Source organism: Trachinotus anak, unplaced genomic scaffold (genome assembly GCF_046630095.1).
Source record: "Trachinotus anak isolate AG129_WGS33_773 ecotype Australia unplaced genomic scaffold, CSIRO_AGI_Tana_v1 ptg000005l, whole genome shotgun sequence".
NCBI classification, from domain to species: domain Eukaryota; kingdom Metazoa; phylum Chordata; class Actinopteri; order Carangiformes; family Carangidae; genus Trachinotus; species Trachinotus anak.
The window spans coordinates 19640512-19658788 of record NW_027273856.1 but is presented as its reverse complement, the minus strand read 5'-3'; the positions used below and the strand labels follow the sequence as shown (position 1 = coordinate 19658788).

Sequence of the window (18277 nt, the reverse complement as noted above, 5' to 3'; positions counted from 1 at the left end):
GAACACATCAGCCGAATATAAGCAGTGGAGCATGCTGGACACAACCAGAATTTGTGGGGCAGCCCAGTCATCTAATAGATTGTTTTCTGTCCCTGGGGAGAGAAAGAGAGAAGGAGGAATGAAAGAAAGGAGAGAAAAAAATCTGATGAAATGCAAAGATTACTCGCCTGACTCCACCGTAGGCTGGGAGCTCATCTCAGGTGTGCAGTCTGCTGAGAAGACTCCCACATACAACCTAACCCCACCACTAACCTTTCTGCTTGGGCTGCTGTGACTTTCACAAAGTTACCCAGTAAACACACATTGTCTTCAGGGGGAGATGTGACATTTATCTTAAGCTGCACTGGTGACATGGGAATTTTTTTTGTTGTTGTTGCTGTAATTCTGTGTGTCTTTTGGTGTGTGTAGCTGTGTTCTCCTGCTGTTTGGGGTCAACTTGGAAGAAATGTAGCCCATAGAGGCAGGTATTACCCACGTGCAAAGCTTGCAAGGAATGCGCACAAACCAAAGTCATAAACACAGTAGAGGTGTAAGACAAGCTGGGCAGCATATCTGCATTCTCTCACACATACACTGGCATCTGGCCTCGACCACCAGTATGTGCATAAATGTGAAGGACCCGGCACAGCTGAGGCTGTTGGTTCCAGGCTGCAGTTGGGGCAGTGGAGGAAAACGTAACTTTAAACTTTTAATTAGGGTTTAAGGGAAGTTTGCACTTTGTTTTATTTGAGGTATATTTTTCGCTTTAAATATTCAGAAAGGTAAAACAACTTGACAGCTATTCTTACAGGGGCATGCACCAAATTTCCATGGTGTATTTCCAACAGTTAGAGTGCAACAGTTCTTTATATTTCCCTAATGGCATCTCAAGTAGTTGCCTTTTTAAGGAGTAGTTCAACATCGAACTGTTAATCTTGTGTTTATGGGCCACAGCAAAAGCAGTGAGGGGTCTACATCCTTTGTCCTACGCTTAAAACCGATCACCCCAAGCACTCTTTGTCAGCTTTTGAGTTGAAAAGCTGTAAATACAACTTATTGTACATTCAAGTACCATACTTTTTATGTCAGGAAATAGTAAAATCTGCTCTGACCAAATGACTATGTTAGAGACCTTTGCTTACTGAACTGCTTTGTGCTGAATTGAAAATGAAAATATTCACGTTGAGAATTTAGATGTAACAGTGCAGTTTGAGGTGCAGAACAAGTGCAGAAATTGTGTGCTCCTGATGATGATAGTTATCAGCTGTTTTTGTCTCCTTCAGTTTCTCTCTGAACCTGTTTCTCTCCAGTCACCTGTCACATGGCGTCTGACTGTATGAAGCTCGAAGTATCACCGTCAAAGTTATTAATGTTTGAAAAATGTTGAATAACTGGATACCGGACTCATAGGCCCAAGTTGTAATCGTTTGGCTCCACACTACCATATTGGTAATGCCTCTCTAGTATCTGGCTCATATCCCTGCAACAATAGTTTGTCCTGTAGAAATGGCCTTGTTCAGCCAGTGTGAGTATTGTATAAGAATGGCAACTCATACTTGATGGTTATTACTTATGTTCAGTTTTGCATGGAGAGTTTTAAAAGACAGCTTGGTTTGGTGCGAGTGTTTTCTCCCACTGCCGCAGGTGATAAAAGTCCCTGTCAGGTAAAAGCTCTGACTTTGGATGATGAAATGCCACAGTGGACCAGCTACCTGACTGAGGGCCTGGAGAAAAGTTTGGTATTTGTTGTAGTCATGATGTTGTGGCTTAAGGTCAAATCTCTCTCGGTGAGTGCTCGGAATAGAAGCGATCCTGTACAACGGCCTAAAAGACACCTGCATTTATTTGTACTGGGCAGCACTCAGTTCTGCATGTGAGTGAGCGTGACGCACACTTGGTCGGTCACATACACAACTGGATGCTCCAAAAGAGTCTGGATGCTCAGTCAACCCTCTCAAGGTGAAGAAGAAATGAAACCGTTTACACAGATGTTCTCTGAAAGGTTCCATTCATTTTAATACACAAGACCTGTGTCCAGATGATTCATCTCACGCAGTTGGCCTTGTTTTTCCACCGGGGTTTATAATGTGGGCTAGACAGAACTCTGGCCCTTGCAATAATTTATATGAAACAGTAACTTAGCAATTTAATTAAAAGGGAAGATGGAGAAGTGTTACACGCCCACTCAGTTCTAATCAAATCCCCTCTAAGCAATATAGTATGTTATCTACACCAGCCAGCGACTTCTCATAAGCACAACATTGTTATTAGGATTATTCTCTGATGACATTGTCTTGCCTAAAGTCGTGTGTGTGTGTGTGTGTGTGCGCGCGCGTGCATGTGTGTGCGCATTTGCTTGGGCGTTTTGGGTCTGCATATGCATGGCTGCACATGTGTCTGTTTGCATTAGGGCTTGTGTGTTTTTGCACGATGACAATGTCATCTGTTGTGGTGTGGATGAATTACTGAACCCCGAGCTGAGTTTGACAAAGACGTCCTCCATAATACTTGAGCAGAATGTTTGCTAATCTGTGCTACAGTAGGGCATGGTCCACTTGTACAATTTCCTGTGGCATATTGTTAAAAAAAACAAACAAAAAAAACATGACTAAAATCCATATTGGCATCTTGCCTCTTTGCCACTGTGACAAATAAGCCAGTCCACAAATTCAAGGCTTAATCTTGGCCTGAGCGTTTTTAAGCATGCAGACCTGTATTCCAGCATTTTATCTCAGTTCCCAAAAGTAGTTCGTATTAGAAGTAAGGAGCTCTTAGATTTTCTTCTCTTATAGCTTCTTATATATTATGGGCTTCTCCAAAATCAGGAATTCTTGGAAAGAAAATAAATACTACAGCAAGGAGCTGGAGTCTTAGTACTAAGATATTTTTGTCATTTGGATTTATTATTAAATGATTAGTCAGTGTGTTAATCAACCCATTCATCCAAATCCATTGTTAGTTTTGGAAAGATTCTTTGTAATTTTTGGAGATGTATTGTTTTATTTCAACAAGTAATTTGCAGAATGCTCAGAGAGATGGAGGAAGCATAAATTGATGAATCAGAAGCTGTTGCTGTGGAACAATTTGGCCGCTGCCTCTTGTAAATGTAAATATGTCTAATGCCCACAGAAACAATTCAGAAGCAATTTTCTGCTCTGACATGGAAAATTGTGGACTCTGAATACATTCCATTAGCAATCCACTACATATAGTGACATCTATATTTTCATCATGGCATATGGGTTCCTATCCTTGTGCGCGAAATTGTCCAATACTTGATTGGATGTCATTGCATAGCCAAGCAATTGGATGTTGATCAACCAATCAGAGCTGTCATCCCCACTGCACACCTCTGTCTGCTTCCCGTGGCAGAAAAACAGAAAGGCGACTCCTACTTATCACTGAAGCAGTTCATTTAACTAATAGGTTTATAATTATCAGTTAATTCAGTGTTCATCACATCTCATTAGTCCATCTTTCTGCACTACTCATTTTATTCTGTTTTTTTTTCTTGCCTAACCCTATATATATATATATATATATATATATATATATATATATATATAGAGAGAGAGAGAGAGAGAGAGAGAGATGACAATAACAGAGATTAATATTAAGCTGCCTTCAACTTTCTGTGATACCATGGTTACTGAGATGTGACATTACATTTAAACTTGTTTTTCATTCAAAACATCCTCAGAAATAGACTATATTTATGTTGAGAATTGTATGTGATATGAGAGGCAGTGGTGGAAGTGAAGTATCAGTGAGTCATTTCTTTATTTGTGACTGAAAGTTTTTTGGTGACAGGTGAGCAGAAGTTTTCAGCTCCTTTTTTTTTCACTGTGATAAAGGACTTTTCACATATTCTCTCCATAATTCAAGGTTATGTCAAGTGGAATCTGGTGTTGTCCCTCATCTCTGCTTTTTTTCTTTAACAGGGACACTTGAGCTCAAATAAATTATGGCAACACATTGGATGGGTCTGAACAGGTTTCCTTGCACCTTCTTTTACATGAAGCTGTCAGCTCAGCCTATATGAGGGGAGGTGTCAAAAATATTGAATGTCCCGTGATATACTTGGGTTAAGATTAAGCAGCTTCATGTACAAATCAGGTGGCGAGTATTAAATTAACACTAAGCTATTTTCCATTTGTGAGTCCCTGAATGCATGAATGGGTGTTTAATTTCATTGATGTTTGAGGGAAAAATAGGAGCATGGGATGTTAAAATAGTTGGTCATGACTGTCACATTAGTGACTTGGCACCATATTGACTTTCATGGTTTGAGCAGGTTCAAAAACAGGTTTAAAAACAGCCATGGAGGAGTGCTGCAGTGGTAATGATGTGTCAGAAAGCTATAAAGGGACCCCACACACACACACACACACACACACACACACACACACACACACACACACGTAGAATAAGAAAAATGGGTTTCCAGGAAAATAAATCTTTTCACATCTTTGATGATGTGTCGTTGGGTCTTGTTAGCACTGAAGTCCATGTAATTAAACCTTTTCCCTTTAAGCCTACTTGGCTTTCCTGTCATGTGACCTGACCAGGTGACAGGTATTGGCTCAATCAGTGTTACCTCTGAACTCCTGATTAAGACCAGCTTTTCGTGAATGTTGTAATAAAGACTTTGGAGAGCCTCATATTCTCTTGGAACATTTTAATTGGAAGTGAAAATAGACATCATGGTTTGATTTGTTTTTGTAGCTTAAAATGCTTTCAGCTGGAATAAACTCTACAATCCTCCTTTGAATTATTTTGGAACAGAAGTCATGTCCCAGTTCTTCCTCTGGTAGAGTTATTCCTGTGGTGAATCTGTAGGTTAGACTCGCTCTACATTGATTGCGAGAAGATGAGAGAGAGAAAAAAAGATGTTTTCTCTTTTTATTTTTGTCATTTACCAGGGTGAAATAGAGAAAATACATGATAAACAGAGATCATTGCAAACACATATTTAAGAAATGTATTTATTGAATTCAAAGTTTTGCTTTGGTGCAACCAGTTTTCCATTGCTTCATATGGTGTTAAAAATAAATTAAATGGTTGGACGTCTTCAAAACTCCAAATGAAATTAGTTTAAAATTACAAAGACACAGTGAGCAAAATCCTGAACATGTACATGATTATATTGTAATTAGTGGTCATACTCATAATTGTGAAACTTAAATGTGAATATGCTATTGTTGTCATTGTGGAAACAAGGATTAACTGTTTAATACTTGCATCAGGAGTCTGAATCTAAATTTCAAGCTCCTGTGAACTGTATGCAACCTGGCTTGTAACCCACAACATATGCATACAGTGCATATTTCAGCTTTCTGTCTTCAAAAGACAGCCAAATGCAACTTTTGCCATTTTAGTAAACATTTAAAAAGTCTGGAGCATCTTATTTCTTTCAGTCTTTGACCAGGTGTTGCAGTGCCTGAAGGAAAGAAGAGATATGACGGTGCTCTTGTTTGCTAGCCACAGGTGTATCCTCTTGTTAAAACCTGTTTGAGGGAGTATGACTGCTTGTCACCTACTGTCCCTGCTGCCTGGCTAATGAGGACGCTACCGCACCAGTCGAGACCAGAGATTTTCTGCTCTTCTCAGTACACACAAACAGAAAGAACAAGAGAACATTGCATGACATCCTGTCATGGTGTTGCAGCAGGCCAACAGATGCTCCCAGGGCTCTCTTTGTTTATGTTCTTCCTCCTCAAAGCCTGTGCTTGCATTTGCCTCGACTTTGTTCTACTAGTGCCAATTGTTTGCTCTTGTGTGTGTGTGTGTGTGTGTGTGCGTGCGTGCGCACACGCACGTGTGTGTGTGCATGCCTGACCCTTGCACCAGAGGGTATACGTAGAGATTTGGGTGTGCTGTGCTTTTTGCCACTCAAGGTCTTTTCTTCATGCCTATTGGAGAAAGCAACAAAGGCCCAGACGGCGTCTTTGAGGGGCCCAAGTTCCTTTTCTCTGTCAAAGTGTCTCCCCTCTGGCTCGGTCCAGACTCGTTGACAGTAGTGCTGGGGCTCAAGCAGCTCAGCTCAGCAGATTTGAGCAGGGAAAAATAAAGCGTCCTCATCATGGACTATTCTCCGAGGCTATATGGTGCCACTGCTCTTTTACAGACTGAAATCAGGACAGCTAGAGACTCAAGGGGTCTCGAGGATTTCTGATGCCTTACATGAGCTGATTTGCTGGGAGTAGGCACAAACTGTTGAGACGTCTCCAGAAATGAATGTGGCGGTGATTGTAAGAGGTATGTTTCAGAGACTGTTTAGACTAATTGCGGCTGGAAGGAGACCAGGGGTAGATTGGGTAACACATGAGATCTGCTGCCTTTTATCTACATGAAGCATTGTTTGCTCAGTAGATAGCATCTAGATGAGTGGCCTGCCATTGTTCATGACCTGTTAAGGGCTGACATTTAGCCATTATGGCTTTTGAAATGAACTGTCCTGAGCTGAAGGTGGTGGCATTAAACAAAAATGGCCTATGAAACATCCCTTTTGAAAAGTGCTTGCCTCCTTCAACACACAGGATATATGACTGTGATTTTACAGTGTACTGCAACCTTCTTTGGAATATTGTGTGAACATCAAAATATTAAACATTTAATAGAAAGGCATGTTTGAATAAAGAAAACAAATTATTTTTCAAATGTAGTCTCTTTCAGGAAAATCTGATGATCCTCGTGTTAATCTGAAGTTAAATTCATTCATATTGAGGATCAAACATGGGCTCATAAAAACCTTCAATAAAAAATATCAATGTTACCCACTAAAACATTTTTATCTTAATTTTTATGTTTTGAATTTTGTATAAATTTAGAGTAAATTTTGGGATTCAGACACAAGTGATCTAATCAATATATTCCCCAAAAGTAACTCAAATATGCAGCAATTTCACATTCAAAGAAAATACTTTTTCCAGAGGGGGAAAAAAATTGTTGCTTTGTTTGTTGCCTGTCCAATTACATACAAAAAAATTAACATTTTTATTTCATTTGGTACAAGCAAGTTGACAGTACGACCACAATAACGTTTATTGTGCACAAAACAAGATGCACTGAAGTAGACTTCAGCATTTTTACTTACTAATTTAAGCCACTTTAAATGAAAACGTAATCGAAAGTCTAACCTTTAAATTTGTTGAGATAAGTGTCAAGATGGATTTAAAATTACAAATTGAATTTAAAATATATTTTCTTTAATCTATCATAAAGTTGCTCTGCTTGTGTTTCAGACAACCTTGACGTTGAAACTGTTGCATACTAATGGAATTTAAAATAACTTCATCCCACAGAAATGAGGATTTTTGTAAATTAAGTCTTTATTTGGTTTTTTTTTCCACAATTATAACTTTTTTCCACAATTATAACTTTATGATAATACATAAAACTTATATATATGCCTCATATTTTTTTTTTTTAAAAACAGGGAAAAATGCTTCAATAGACACCTGAAGCCCTAAGTTTATTTCTTTCAGTCAAATATTTTGCTGAAGTTAGAACATGTACACATACTAAAAGTCAATAACTCTATGATTTCATTTGAACACTTCTCTTTTCTTTTGGCAAGTTCATTTACAATAGGACCAACCCTGTGTTATCTGAGCTCAAGAAATCTTGTCTTTCTTTTTTTGAAACTGTGGTCTGAGAGTGGTACAACCCTGAATTTAAAGAAGCAAGCTTTAACAGCATAGAGAAAGAAATGTCAAAAAGTAAAAATCAGTCAGTCATGACACAATTTAAGAATTTTGCATAAATTCATCCTCAGCTTCAGAGCTGATATTGAATCTTTTCTGTTGCTGTACTTGGGACCTGAGGTTGCAGAGTAGAGAGATTACATTATCCAGCAGCCTGTGTTGATAGTGAACTTTTGACCATCTCTCTGCCTGTGAATGCTGCATGTGGGTGTTTTTAATGTGTGCTGTCAGAAACTGGGAAACATTAAGTGTTTCTCTTATCAAAATCAGCAGCAGACAGAAAGCTTTTTCCAAATTTTAGACTTTATTCCATCTGATGCTGCACAGATCTATCCCATACTGTTTTGGATTCTGTGACAAAAACAAGTTACACATAATTAATATCAGATAATTTATTCATTTTGATCCCTTTTTTATTATTAGTATAGCACTTCAAATTGGAATACCTCTCATAAATCCTCCTGACATTATCAAACAGAGCTTTACTGTAGGGTTTCAGGCCTTCTGTTCTTTTCAGGGGAAATACGTTTTTGGGGAGCCCAACACTGTGAAAGTCCTTTTGTGTGCATTTACTATCAGCCATGCTCTTGGCCCATTCTGCTTATTCTGTTGTAAGTTGCTCTTTGAAATAGAATTTCTCAAATGTCCCTACTCATCAAAAGGCTTTTGTACAAGGAAGCCCATTTTGATCAGACTGCCTTGGTCCAGTCTGCTTCAGTCCTACAACAGTGCTGCTGCTGCTGCTTCTTTAAAATAACCAAAAGCATAAAATCTGCTTTAATTCAATGTAATTTAATTAAAACTAATCACAGTAATGAGTACTATGTAAATGACAAATTTATATGTAAATAGTAAATTTATATATAAGAAATTGTTCATTCATTTATTTCAAAATAAATATCAAAAATAATTTTCAACATGGTGGCATTACTTACCATGAAATATAAATTGCCTTTGGGCATTCAATGTGAATGTTAAGTCCATGTGTATGGATTAACCAAAATATACTGCCTTAGAAAATATACTAATACTTTTTAAAAGTTCAAACACAGCATCTATGACTGAGAAGTAATTAGAGTTTAAGAAAACTTAAATCAAACCTAAAAAAGTATCTAATTAATCTAAAGTTATCTCATTTGATTCATTTTGAATAATTTAAGTATTTCTCAGGATTTTCTCTTTCTCATATATAAATTGACAGGAAATATGGTATTAATGCCAGAACAGCTTCTAAAGCTTGAAGATAATTAATTAATCATTCCATTTCATTTTTATATTATTATTTTGTTCAGAAAATGTACTGGTGTACTGTAGTCTTCTCCAAGCCAAAGAAAACCCATTAAGGCAGAGTTGTACATTGAATTATTGATCAACTAGCATTGTTTGTTCCAGGTAATTAAGCTGTGAGTGTTGGTGGGAATTGATTGTTGAAAGTTTAAAAGAGAAGAAAAAGGTCGATGTGAACACATCTGTGTCCTTTCTGTTGCACAAAACAGAATGTCATCTAATTGGATAGAGATATGTGAACGATTACATGTTTACTTTTGCTGTTGAAACAGAAGATTCATCAGAAATGGTAAAGGGCAACATGGCTAATAAGAGAAATAATTTAAATTGATTATAAAATTGTTAAGTCGCTTTGTTCTATATGTATCATGTATACTGATCTTCACACGGCGTCATATGTCTCTTGTCCTCTTCTGCTACATCCTCTGAAAAGAATAATTAAAAAAATTGAAATACTTTTATCCCTCCTTGTTTGTACTTTATGAGTTTATTATTCTCTTTATATAAAAATTAATCCATTAAAATCTGAAGATTTTGAGGCCGATGCATTATGATGATACAAAGTTATAAGAAGAACTAAATATCAGAAATGCATACATTTTATAATGTGTTCTGAGTCGAATTTTAATTTTAAGAAATTATTTTAGAAATTTTTTCAGCGAGGGAAAAATACAAATTCAAAGATGCCTTTTTCTATAATCATTTATTTTCTCTTTCTTTTTAGCCTATTGTACACAGCAACTCAGGTCAGTTGGCGAGTTGGTCTAAAAAATACAGAAAATATGAGTTTATGAAGATGTGTCTCAGATTTTCAATTTTTATGTAAAGATGTAAAATGGCGGGTCTACATGGGGCACATGTAAAATACATGTCAGACCTTAAAATGGCTCCATGTTCAGCCACCAATGGCGTGCTGAGTTGCCTTTTTACAGCAGCCAATCACTGCTGAGTAAAATGACTTACCACACCTTAGAGTAGCCTGCGCTGATAGGTTCCTGGAAATCTCACCCGAGGAGCCCATTGGCCACAGCGCCCAGAGATGTTTGACAGAAGAGTTACTAGGCTGAGCAGCAGAGTTGGCACAGTGTTCAAACCCCCTGTGCAGTGTGTCAACCAATCCTGACGAGCCAGCTCAGGGTGTTGTTATTACTGTGAACGGCTTCGGGGCAGGACACTACGCTAGCAGTTCTCATCATTGTTTGCAGTCCATGATATACTCTAGAAATGTAGCACTTCCTATAATCCTATGAGAATATCTGTGCATCTCCTACAAAGCAAACCTCACTACTGTTTTATCCATCTGGTGTGCACCAGATGGATCCACTGCAGAACTTGACGGTGCTCAAAGAGATTTTTCCTTTTTAAGGGTATTGAGATGTTTGGTGCTTCAAAGCCGCTGTGGTCCCATTGAACATGGCTGTGCCTCACCACACTCCACGCCAAAACTGAGAATGGGGACGCCATGTGCAGTTTCATGGTGCCCACCGGTGATGAGTTGTTCTAGGACACTCACCGATCCACCCTAAGAAGCCATAATTAGCTTTTCCATCAGGCATTCAGGTGAGTCTGCATGGCTCCGGGGGAGGCGGCCATTGTTTACTGACAAGTTGGAGTTCTCTGTCTCCCCCTCTCACTTTCTCTATTGTTGGGGCAAATGGAGGGTGTGCAGTGGGGCTGATTGGAGGTGAGAGCCATATCGGTCGCTGGAGATTCACTAATGCAAACGCAAAACTACTGTGTATTCACTATTCACAGTCCATGCCCACACAGTAATCAGATAGCTGGCCAACTGACAAGCGGCAGTGGAGTGGAATGTGGAGAGTGGAGAGAGATGGATGAAAGACAAGGCAAATGCCAGCTTTGTGTTTGCGTGTGCATGTGTATGGCTCACTCTAACCATGCAGCTGTGCATCTGGTCGAAGTACAGCAGACATATTGTCAAAAATTGCATCTATTTATTTTTTATTTTTTCCCCCCATTTGGTTTTCGGCATGTTTGATAACCAGGTCATTCTTTCTGGCCATTAATTTCTTGATGTGATAACTCTGAAGGATGCACTGCTCAGAGAAGAGGCTTTTACCAAAGCACGCTTCTGAATTGCACCTTATTTGTCATGTGTCTTTATACTGTATAATTTCAGCTCCCAAATTAATTCAGAGCCGAGCTCCCAGTGTCAGTCAGGAGAATGGAAGGTGCTAAATGAGTGGATATTCCAGCCAAATAAAAGTGCGAGTGTCATTCCAGGTTAATTAAATCCCTGCTTTGAGTCTGGCGTGAACACGGACCTCTTTCAGGATGATAACGAAAAAGTACTCTATTTCAGTGTGGACGCCGCCAATGCAATCACAGGTCTGATCAGTTTCCCACATGAATGGCTAGTTCGCTGTGTAAAGAAACATATCCATCCATGCACACCTTTCTTGTTACACGCCACATGACTGACAATGAATGACTCAGCCTCGTCGTCGTCACGTTTACACTGAGGTAGCGGCTGCGTTAGCCTCAGGAAAAGTAACTCTTTCTGCTTATCAAGGGAGAATTTGCCACCTTTCTTTTCTATCTCATCACATATCTCACACAGTACTGTGGCTACTGTTTATCTTTCCTCAGCGTGGAAGACGTGCCTCTATACAACACTGACAGGCTTTGTGCCAAATGACTGTTTACTGTGCCTCACAGCCTGCAGTCTCTATGAAGTGCTCTGTTAATGCTGAGAAGACAGTATGGAAGCTGGCTCCCTGTATAATCATGTTCCACATTATCATGCCTGTAGATTACGATTTGAATCTGTTAGTGTTTGCTTTTAGTGGCATTCTTGGTAGGAAATTAACAAAGCTGCTGTGTTGGTTATCCCTCCTAAGGCTGTAAAATAAGTTGCTAGTCTCCTGCTGATTTTCACTCTCAGCGTCCCCTCATGGTGCCTCATTAAGACACAGAGAAACAAGCGCCTCCGACCCAACGCTACAGTAAGGCCAGGCCTAACATTGCACTACAACACCACATTATACAGCTCACTGTGTACTGTGGCCTTCAACAGCATATTGGTTTGCTCTAAGCATGTTTTCTCAGATTGTGTTTTGTCCCAGTTTTTTCCTTTTTTTGGGGTTTTTTTTTGTTTTGTTTTGGGGTTTTTTTCGAAGAGGAAGACGAGGGTGGGTGGGGTATTTTTCTAAAAGAGAGAGAGAGGCGGTTATTGGGATTTGGGGATGAGTAGTTGTTTTCTTATTGAGCAATATTTGAAGGTCAACTCTGTGCCGACTTGGGCACTAGTGAGAAGCAAAAGAATGTTATTTCATTATGAATAATGCATTGACAGTACCTCTGTTTTCAGCCCACATCTCTTTTAGACACTTTTTAATCTCATTCAGCTTCCCTTCATTGAAGTTCTGTGCTGCAGTGTAAATTTACAGAAGTCAAATACAGTTAAACAAGTGTCTTTTCCCATAATAATCCTAGCTGTTTTATCCTATTCCTAGTTATTGTTATCCACTAGCATGTTTTGGTTACCGCTTAATCCTCAGTGCAGGATAGAATAATATTATTCCCTTTTTTTACACGCTGCTACATATTTATACACATGCTTCATTTTGCTTTTTGCTGAAATGTTGAATTGAATCTGTACATGTCACTTCTCTATCATATAATGAACTGTTTCTTGAGACTGTCCAGCAATATTGTGTTCTACAATCTGCACTTTTCTACATTTTGTTCTGTTTCTTGTTGTCATGCTTTTTATGCACATGTTTGTATGGAAGAGAGGAAATTTCTAAACCCAAATGTGGCATTGTCTGTTTCTTTTTCTTGTTCTACAGAGATGTTGAAGGAGTTGAACCAACAGCGCAGAGCGAAAGAGTTTACAGACCTGAAAATTATTGTTGAAGGCAAAGAGTTTGAAGTCCACCAAAATGTTCTAGCTTCCTGCAGCTTGTATTTCAAGGACCTGGTGAAAAGGTTTGCCTTCGCTTCCCCTCCCACCAGCTGTTGATCCAGTCTGTTCTTTTCATAGGGCGCATTTGTGTTGCTTTTTTTTTTTTTTTTTTTTTCCCTTCCCCTCTCTCTCTTGCAGGTGTGTGAAGACTTTGGTTCCTAGCACAGGGCCAGCAGCCATTCCTTCCTCTTCCCACTCAAATGAATGTATCTGAAACTGGAGAAGAAAGGTCAACCCTCGTCATTACCTTTCCTCCCCATGTAGGGCAATTTAACCACATTTCCATTTTAATGAGCAGTGAAAATGTTCCATGACTGGGGATGTTTTAAACTCACCAAAGGGCCAAAACAAAAGAATCATACATTTTACACTTTGGGTGGTATTACGCCAAAGCCACGCTGTCTTCTGTGGGCAGAGGGAATTTTGTCTCCCAAGCTACCATATTTTTCTGTTGCTAATTTGTGAGTTTTTTGCTGCAAAACAGCCTTTTCATATGCTAATACTTCATGGTTAGTCTAATAAAGAAGACATTCCAGTCTTAAACAAAGGACAAAACAAAAGCGCATCTAACACAGCTTACTGAACCACCAGTTTCACAGGTTAACACCACCCTTCACTAATGTATTCATTTGATGTTGATCTAAGTATTCCCCCTTTATTCTGCCCTTCATACTCCATATTTTTTTATATTCACGGGCTGTTTTGTTTCCATGGGTGCCTGTCTGCATACAAGTCTGTGTGTGTGTGTGTGTGTGTTTGTGTGTCAGCTGCAGACCTTTTTAGTGTCTCTAGATGTGTGTGCACACATGTGAGTGCGACTGTAAAGTTTGATAGCGCAAGTATGTCTTTTTTCTGCCTTGTTTTCTGGGGAGGGAATACCATAATTCCCTAATGTCCTCATCCTTACTTCAAATCCTTGCAGGTGTTTTCGGCTTGATTGAGAGTCCCCTGGACCCAAAGTTGTTTTGCCACCTTGCTGTTTGTGTGCGTGAGTGTGTGTTTGTTCTCACTTGCATGGCTAGGGATAAAGTGCTGAACAAAGACAAAAGACAAACAGAAAGACGCACACAGTTGCAGGCGGTAGCCGGAATGCCTTAGGGAAGTTTGTCACTTTGCCCCGCAGCCATGCTGCCTCCACAGCGAGCTCATCAGAAAGCTGCTTATCAGCTGCACCGGCCTTCTCGCTCACCACTGATACACTTGTTCCCCCTGAATAGGGATAGAGTGAGGAAGACCACAGAGAAAAGACGTAGAAAAACCTCAGAGCCACATCTATACTAGGACCACTCATCTCCATGACAGCGATACGCACCCCATGAATAAAAAAAGAGGCACTCGGTCTTCCTTTGACCTTGACAATAGAAGCTTCCTGAGAGACTGAAGCGACTTTGGAAAGAACTGAAGCCCCCCTGCTGGTCAGCCTGTCTATCAGCCTGTCTCGTTTGTGCCTCTTATCCAGGACGTACAGTAGCCAGATCATTTATGCGTAGAGACAGGGCCACAGAAAGACACCGGGACTCCCAGAGGAGCCTGCTGAATTTCATCAAGCTCATCTTCATGCCTGCTGCTGCCTACAGTCGGATTTTTCTTGTTTAATTTGACAGTTTAGTAGAGCAAATTCTCATAAATTGGTTAATTAATTGTAAAACTACCGTAATTTATTGTCATAACACTGTCATTTTTCATGACATTTAGAAATGTTCTCATATGACTTCATACTGGAGAATATCTCATGAATTTGTTACTCTAATTGTTAATTTTGGAAGACATCTTCAGTTTGATGTAATGAAGTCGCGATCATCAACAGTATATGAACACTACACCATCAGCAGCGATGGCTGTGGCACCTTGACTTTATGGAGATGAGAGCTGTGTTAGAATAGGACAGCAGTGAAAAGGTGATGAGAGAAAGACAGACAGGGAGCAAAAACAGAGGAATAAAAGTGACTAAAGAGCTTACAAGGGGAGGGGAGAGGTGGGGAGCATTTTGGTCGTCGCTGTAGCTGCAGGCACAGCACCGCGAGCTCAGCCAGAGAGGAGCAAACAGAGCCAAAGGCCTGTCTGTCATTGAGTTACGGCCACCCATGTGCCGCTCAGGTCACTTTTTCAGTGCAGCAGGAATTATGCTGATGCTACTCGTGGCTCACCACTGTCCACATCTTTATGAGGTCAAATAAGAGAGACAGAGAGCGAGCGAGCGAGAGAGAGAGAGAGAAAACAGAGTATATACTCTGGACCCACTCCCCCTCTCACAGTGTTTGTGTGTGCGTGTGTGTGTGTGTGTGAGGTATGTAATTGAGATCTAGAAATGTACTTGACATGAAGCCTATGCACATGTTTTCCTGCATGCAAGCTTTAGTGTGTGTGTGCACATTGGTTGCAAGGACATAATTCATGTGTGTTATCCAGGCAGGCTGCCATTAGTCAGAAAGTAGAGATGTAGTACTTGAGGGTGAGGGAGTGCACATCACACTTACTTTCCTTGGCCTACCCACACACACACACACACACACACACAACCGTATGAGTCACTTAAGAAATTAAAGACGCTTAATTGGCAAAGAGACGAAATTTAGCAGCATGGATTGGCAAAGTAATTATGAAAATTCATTTTTAAAAATTGAAAAAATATATGTTTTTGGGAGACACTCCTCAGGCTCCACATGAGGCATGAGTTTTCAAAGAAATAATAATAATAAAAAACCTTTCCACAAACACGTCTATTTTCTCATCCGAATCCTAAAATGTCTGTCTCCCTCTTTTTAGTGTTCCCCTCCACTGCCCACCCTCACCTCAGATATCCAGGCCTCCCATACAGAATGTGTTCATTCAACCTGCCATCTTACCCCATGATACCTGAAGAATGTAATGCCGCTCCGAAATGTACGCACACGTCTGCCCTTGCCCCCACCCAAAAACCTATTACCCTACCCTTTAAAGGGCCGATGCACAGAGCAGGGAGACAGATCATCTCCGGTAATTCCATTTTACCCCTCGGGATTTTTCAATAAGTGTGCTCTGCAGGCATTTAATTTATGGCCACTGCATCTCCACACCACAGTAATGTAAAAAGCTCCAGAATCTTTCAGCAGTCCTGACACATGGTTTCATGCCTTTTGTTTCTCCCCCTTCTTCTCTCAGTCGTCGCAGGGTTTTTCTGTGCCTGTGAGTCAGAGAGTGTTATGACTATGAGATGGGTAGAGAGCTGTGTTAAAGCCCATTACAGTGTCTGCCCTGTGTGAACACTGCAGCTGAGCCCCGAGTGCACTCTTCAGCCCTCTGCTGCTTCATTCAACCTGAGTTGAACACGAGACACCGTAATACTCCTCAAATTTCAGTTAGACACGTTGTTCTGACCAACCGTATTTACAGGGTCACTTCACCAAAATTACAAAACCTATTTTCCTATTTTCCTCTACTGGTATCCAGCCATGCAGATAGGTTTGCTTTTATTAGTCCAAGTTTTGAGATACCTGTGTGTGAGAGATTGTGTGAGAAGATAAGTTTTCATATTTTCATTCTAAATCTGTTATATTCCAAGTCATTTTCACCAAATTCCCGTAACTGCACAAATTTGTCTTAAATTGCCTGTTTCAAATTGAGGAATGGTAGATAATCATCTCCCTTAAATTTCCATGTAAGGTTACCTATTCCACTTCATTTGTTGGCAAGTTTCATTCTGAAGAAATTATACCCAAGAGTAAACTTCATAATGCAGAGCTCTGAGCCCTGCTGTTGGAAATCAGCAGACAAAAACAACAAACTCAGCAATGTCATCAATCAGCTACCAGCTCGTGTTACCAAAAAAACCTCGTCAAACCTCCATCGAAGCCATTACGACCATGATATAAATTTTGAACACTAGTTTTTTTTTATTTTATGTATTTACTTTTGTTTCATTGCAATTTAATTCATAATTCAAACCTTAAAAAAACTGATGTATATGACAAGTTTTCTTATCACATCTGCTGTATTTGGAGAAACAGTTTTCATGCAGAGTATATCTTCTGTAAAATTAAAAAAAAAAAAGTTTGAAGCTGCAAGAACCAGAAATTAAATTCCATTGTGTTGGTTTAGAGGCAGAAACCTCAGAAACCTGGGCAAATAAAAACTTTACGTATGGCTAGGCACCTTTTTAAGACCTTTTTTTTTACGTTTCAGTCAACTGGCTCTTTAATCAATGTTATGGTCAGATTTGTTGTTCCACTTCAGTCTAACACTGGCTCCTCTGTCGTCACTCCCCAGACTAAACTTTGGGATAAAGTTTTTCTATCAAGAGTTCTGTCAATCCAATGTCCACATTGAGTTTTTTTTTCTCGGGTGCTGATGGCCCTGTGTTCACACTTGGACGGAGGTTTGGGCTTTTAAACTCTCCACCTGTCACCCTGTCCTCTTTGTCCTTTAGAGCGTCTGACACAAACTGGACTCGTTCCAGCCAGATAGCCTTGAAGTCTCCTGTATCATAACTGATGTTATGGCCTCAATACTGGAATGCAAACACAAGCAAAACTTGAAGCCAAACACAGATGAAGCTACTGCATTATGTGTGTTTATTTTTATAATTCATTCCTGATTTATGTTGTGACAGAAGATGTAAATGCAAGCCATTTTTAGCCCAGACAGTGTAGGCTTTGCATATGAATAAGCTTCTATCTTAGCATGTCTTGGTAGCGTATGTGCTTCCATGGAATAAATGGTCTTGTAAGAAAAAGCTAAATGTATTCCCTGTAAAATAGGCTTTTTTAGGTTGAAGGATGTATTAGGAAGTATGTGTGCATGTGTGTGTGCATGTGTGTGTGCGTGTGTGTGTGTCTGTTGCTGCTCCCCTCCTTCCTCTCCGCCTCTGCTCACCACCATTTTGACAGTCTCTGCTGATTTTAAGACTTCCTCTTGAGTAAGTGGTACATTTTTCACAAACAAATTTCTTTGCCTGAGTGTGCCCATCTTTTTCCCCCCTCGCCCTACCTCTCTTCTCTGTCTCTCCTGTCCTCCCTGCCTCCCTCTTTCACTATTTAAATTCAAGTCTGCAATCAGAGGCGGCATAAATATCCACCTCTTTTAGAAGCTCCAGAAAAGTCATTTCCATAACATAAGTGCTCAGACAAAACAAACTGGCACTCGAACTGGTTGCTATTGCACTAATTGACCAGGTTGATGAGCATGCTCTTCTTTTATTTTTAGCTCCCCCCCCCCCCCGCTTTTTCTTCCCCACCTCCCTCCATCACTTTAACGCTGAACGACACTCCCCTTCCCTTCTTTCTGTCCTACTACCTGCCCCCACTGCAGGGCTTTGTGCGGAAAAAGGGCAATAACACTATGTGGCTTTTTGCTTTGCAGGAGGAAAAAGAGTAACTACCTTGGTTTTTCCAGCCAATGT

The 18277-nt window shown here is 39.9% G+C and overlaps 1 protein-coding gene across 6 annotated transcripts in view; it reads left to right on the top strand.

The window, feature by feature from the left end:
* The window catches only part of LOC139621855 (kelch-like protein 29), a 200879-nt gene that overhangs the window by 114329 nt on the left and 68273 nt on the right, over positions 1-18277 (top strand). For all 6 annotated transcript variants that reach the window (XM_071478759.1, XM_071478763.1, XM_071478764.1 and 3 more), the window contains one exon: positions 12785-12923. In XM_071478759.1, coding sequence (XP_071334860.1) covers positions 12785-12923 — 139 coding nt within the window. The remainder of the gene's footprint in view (positions 1-12784; positions 12924-18277) is intronic.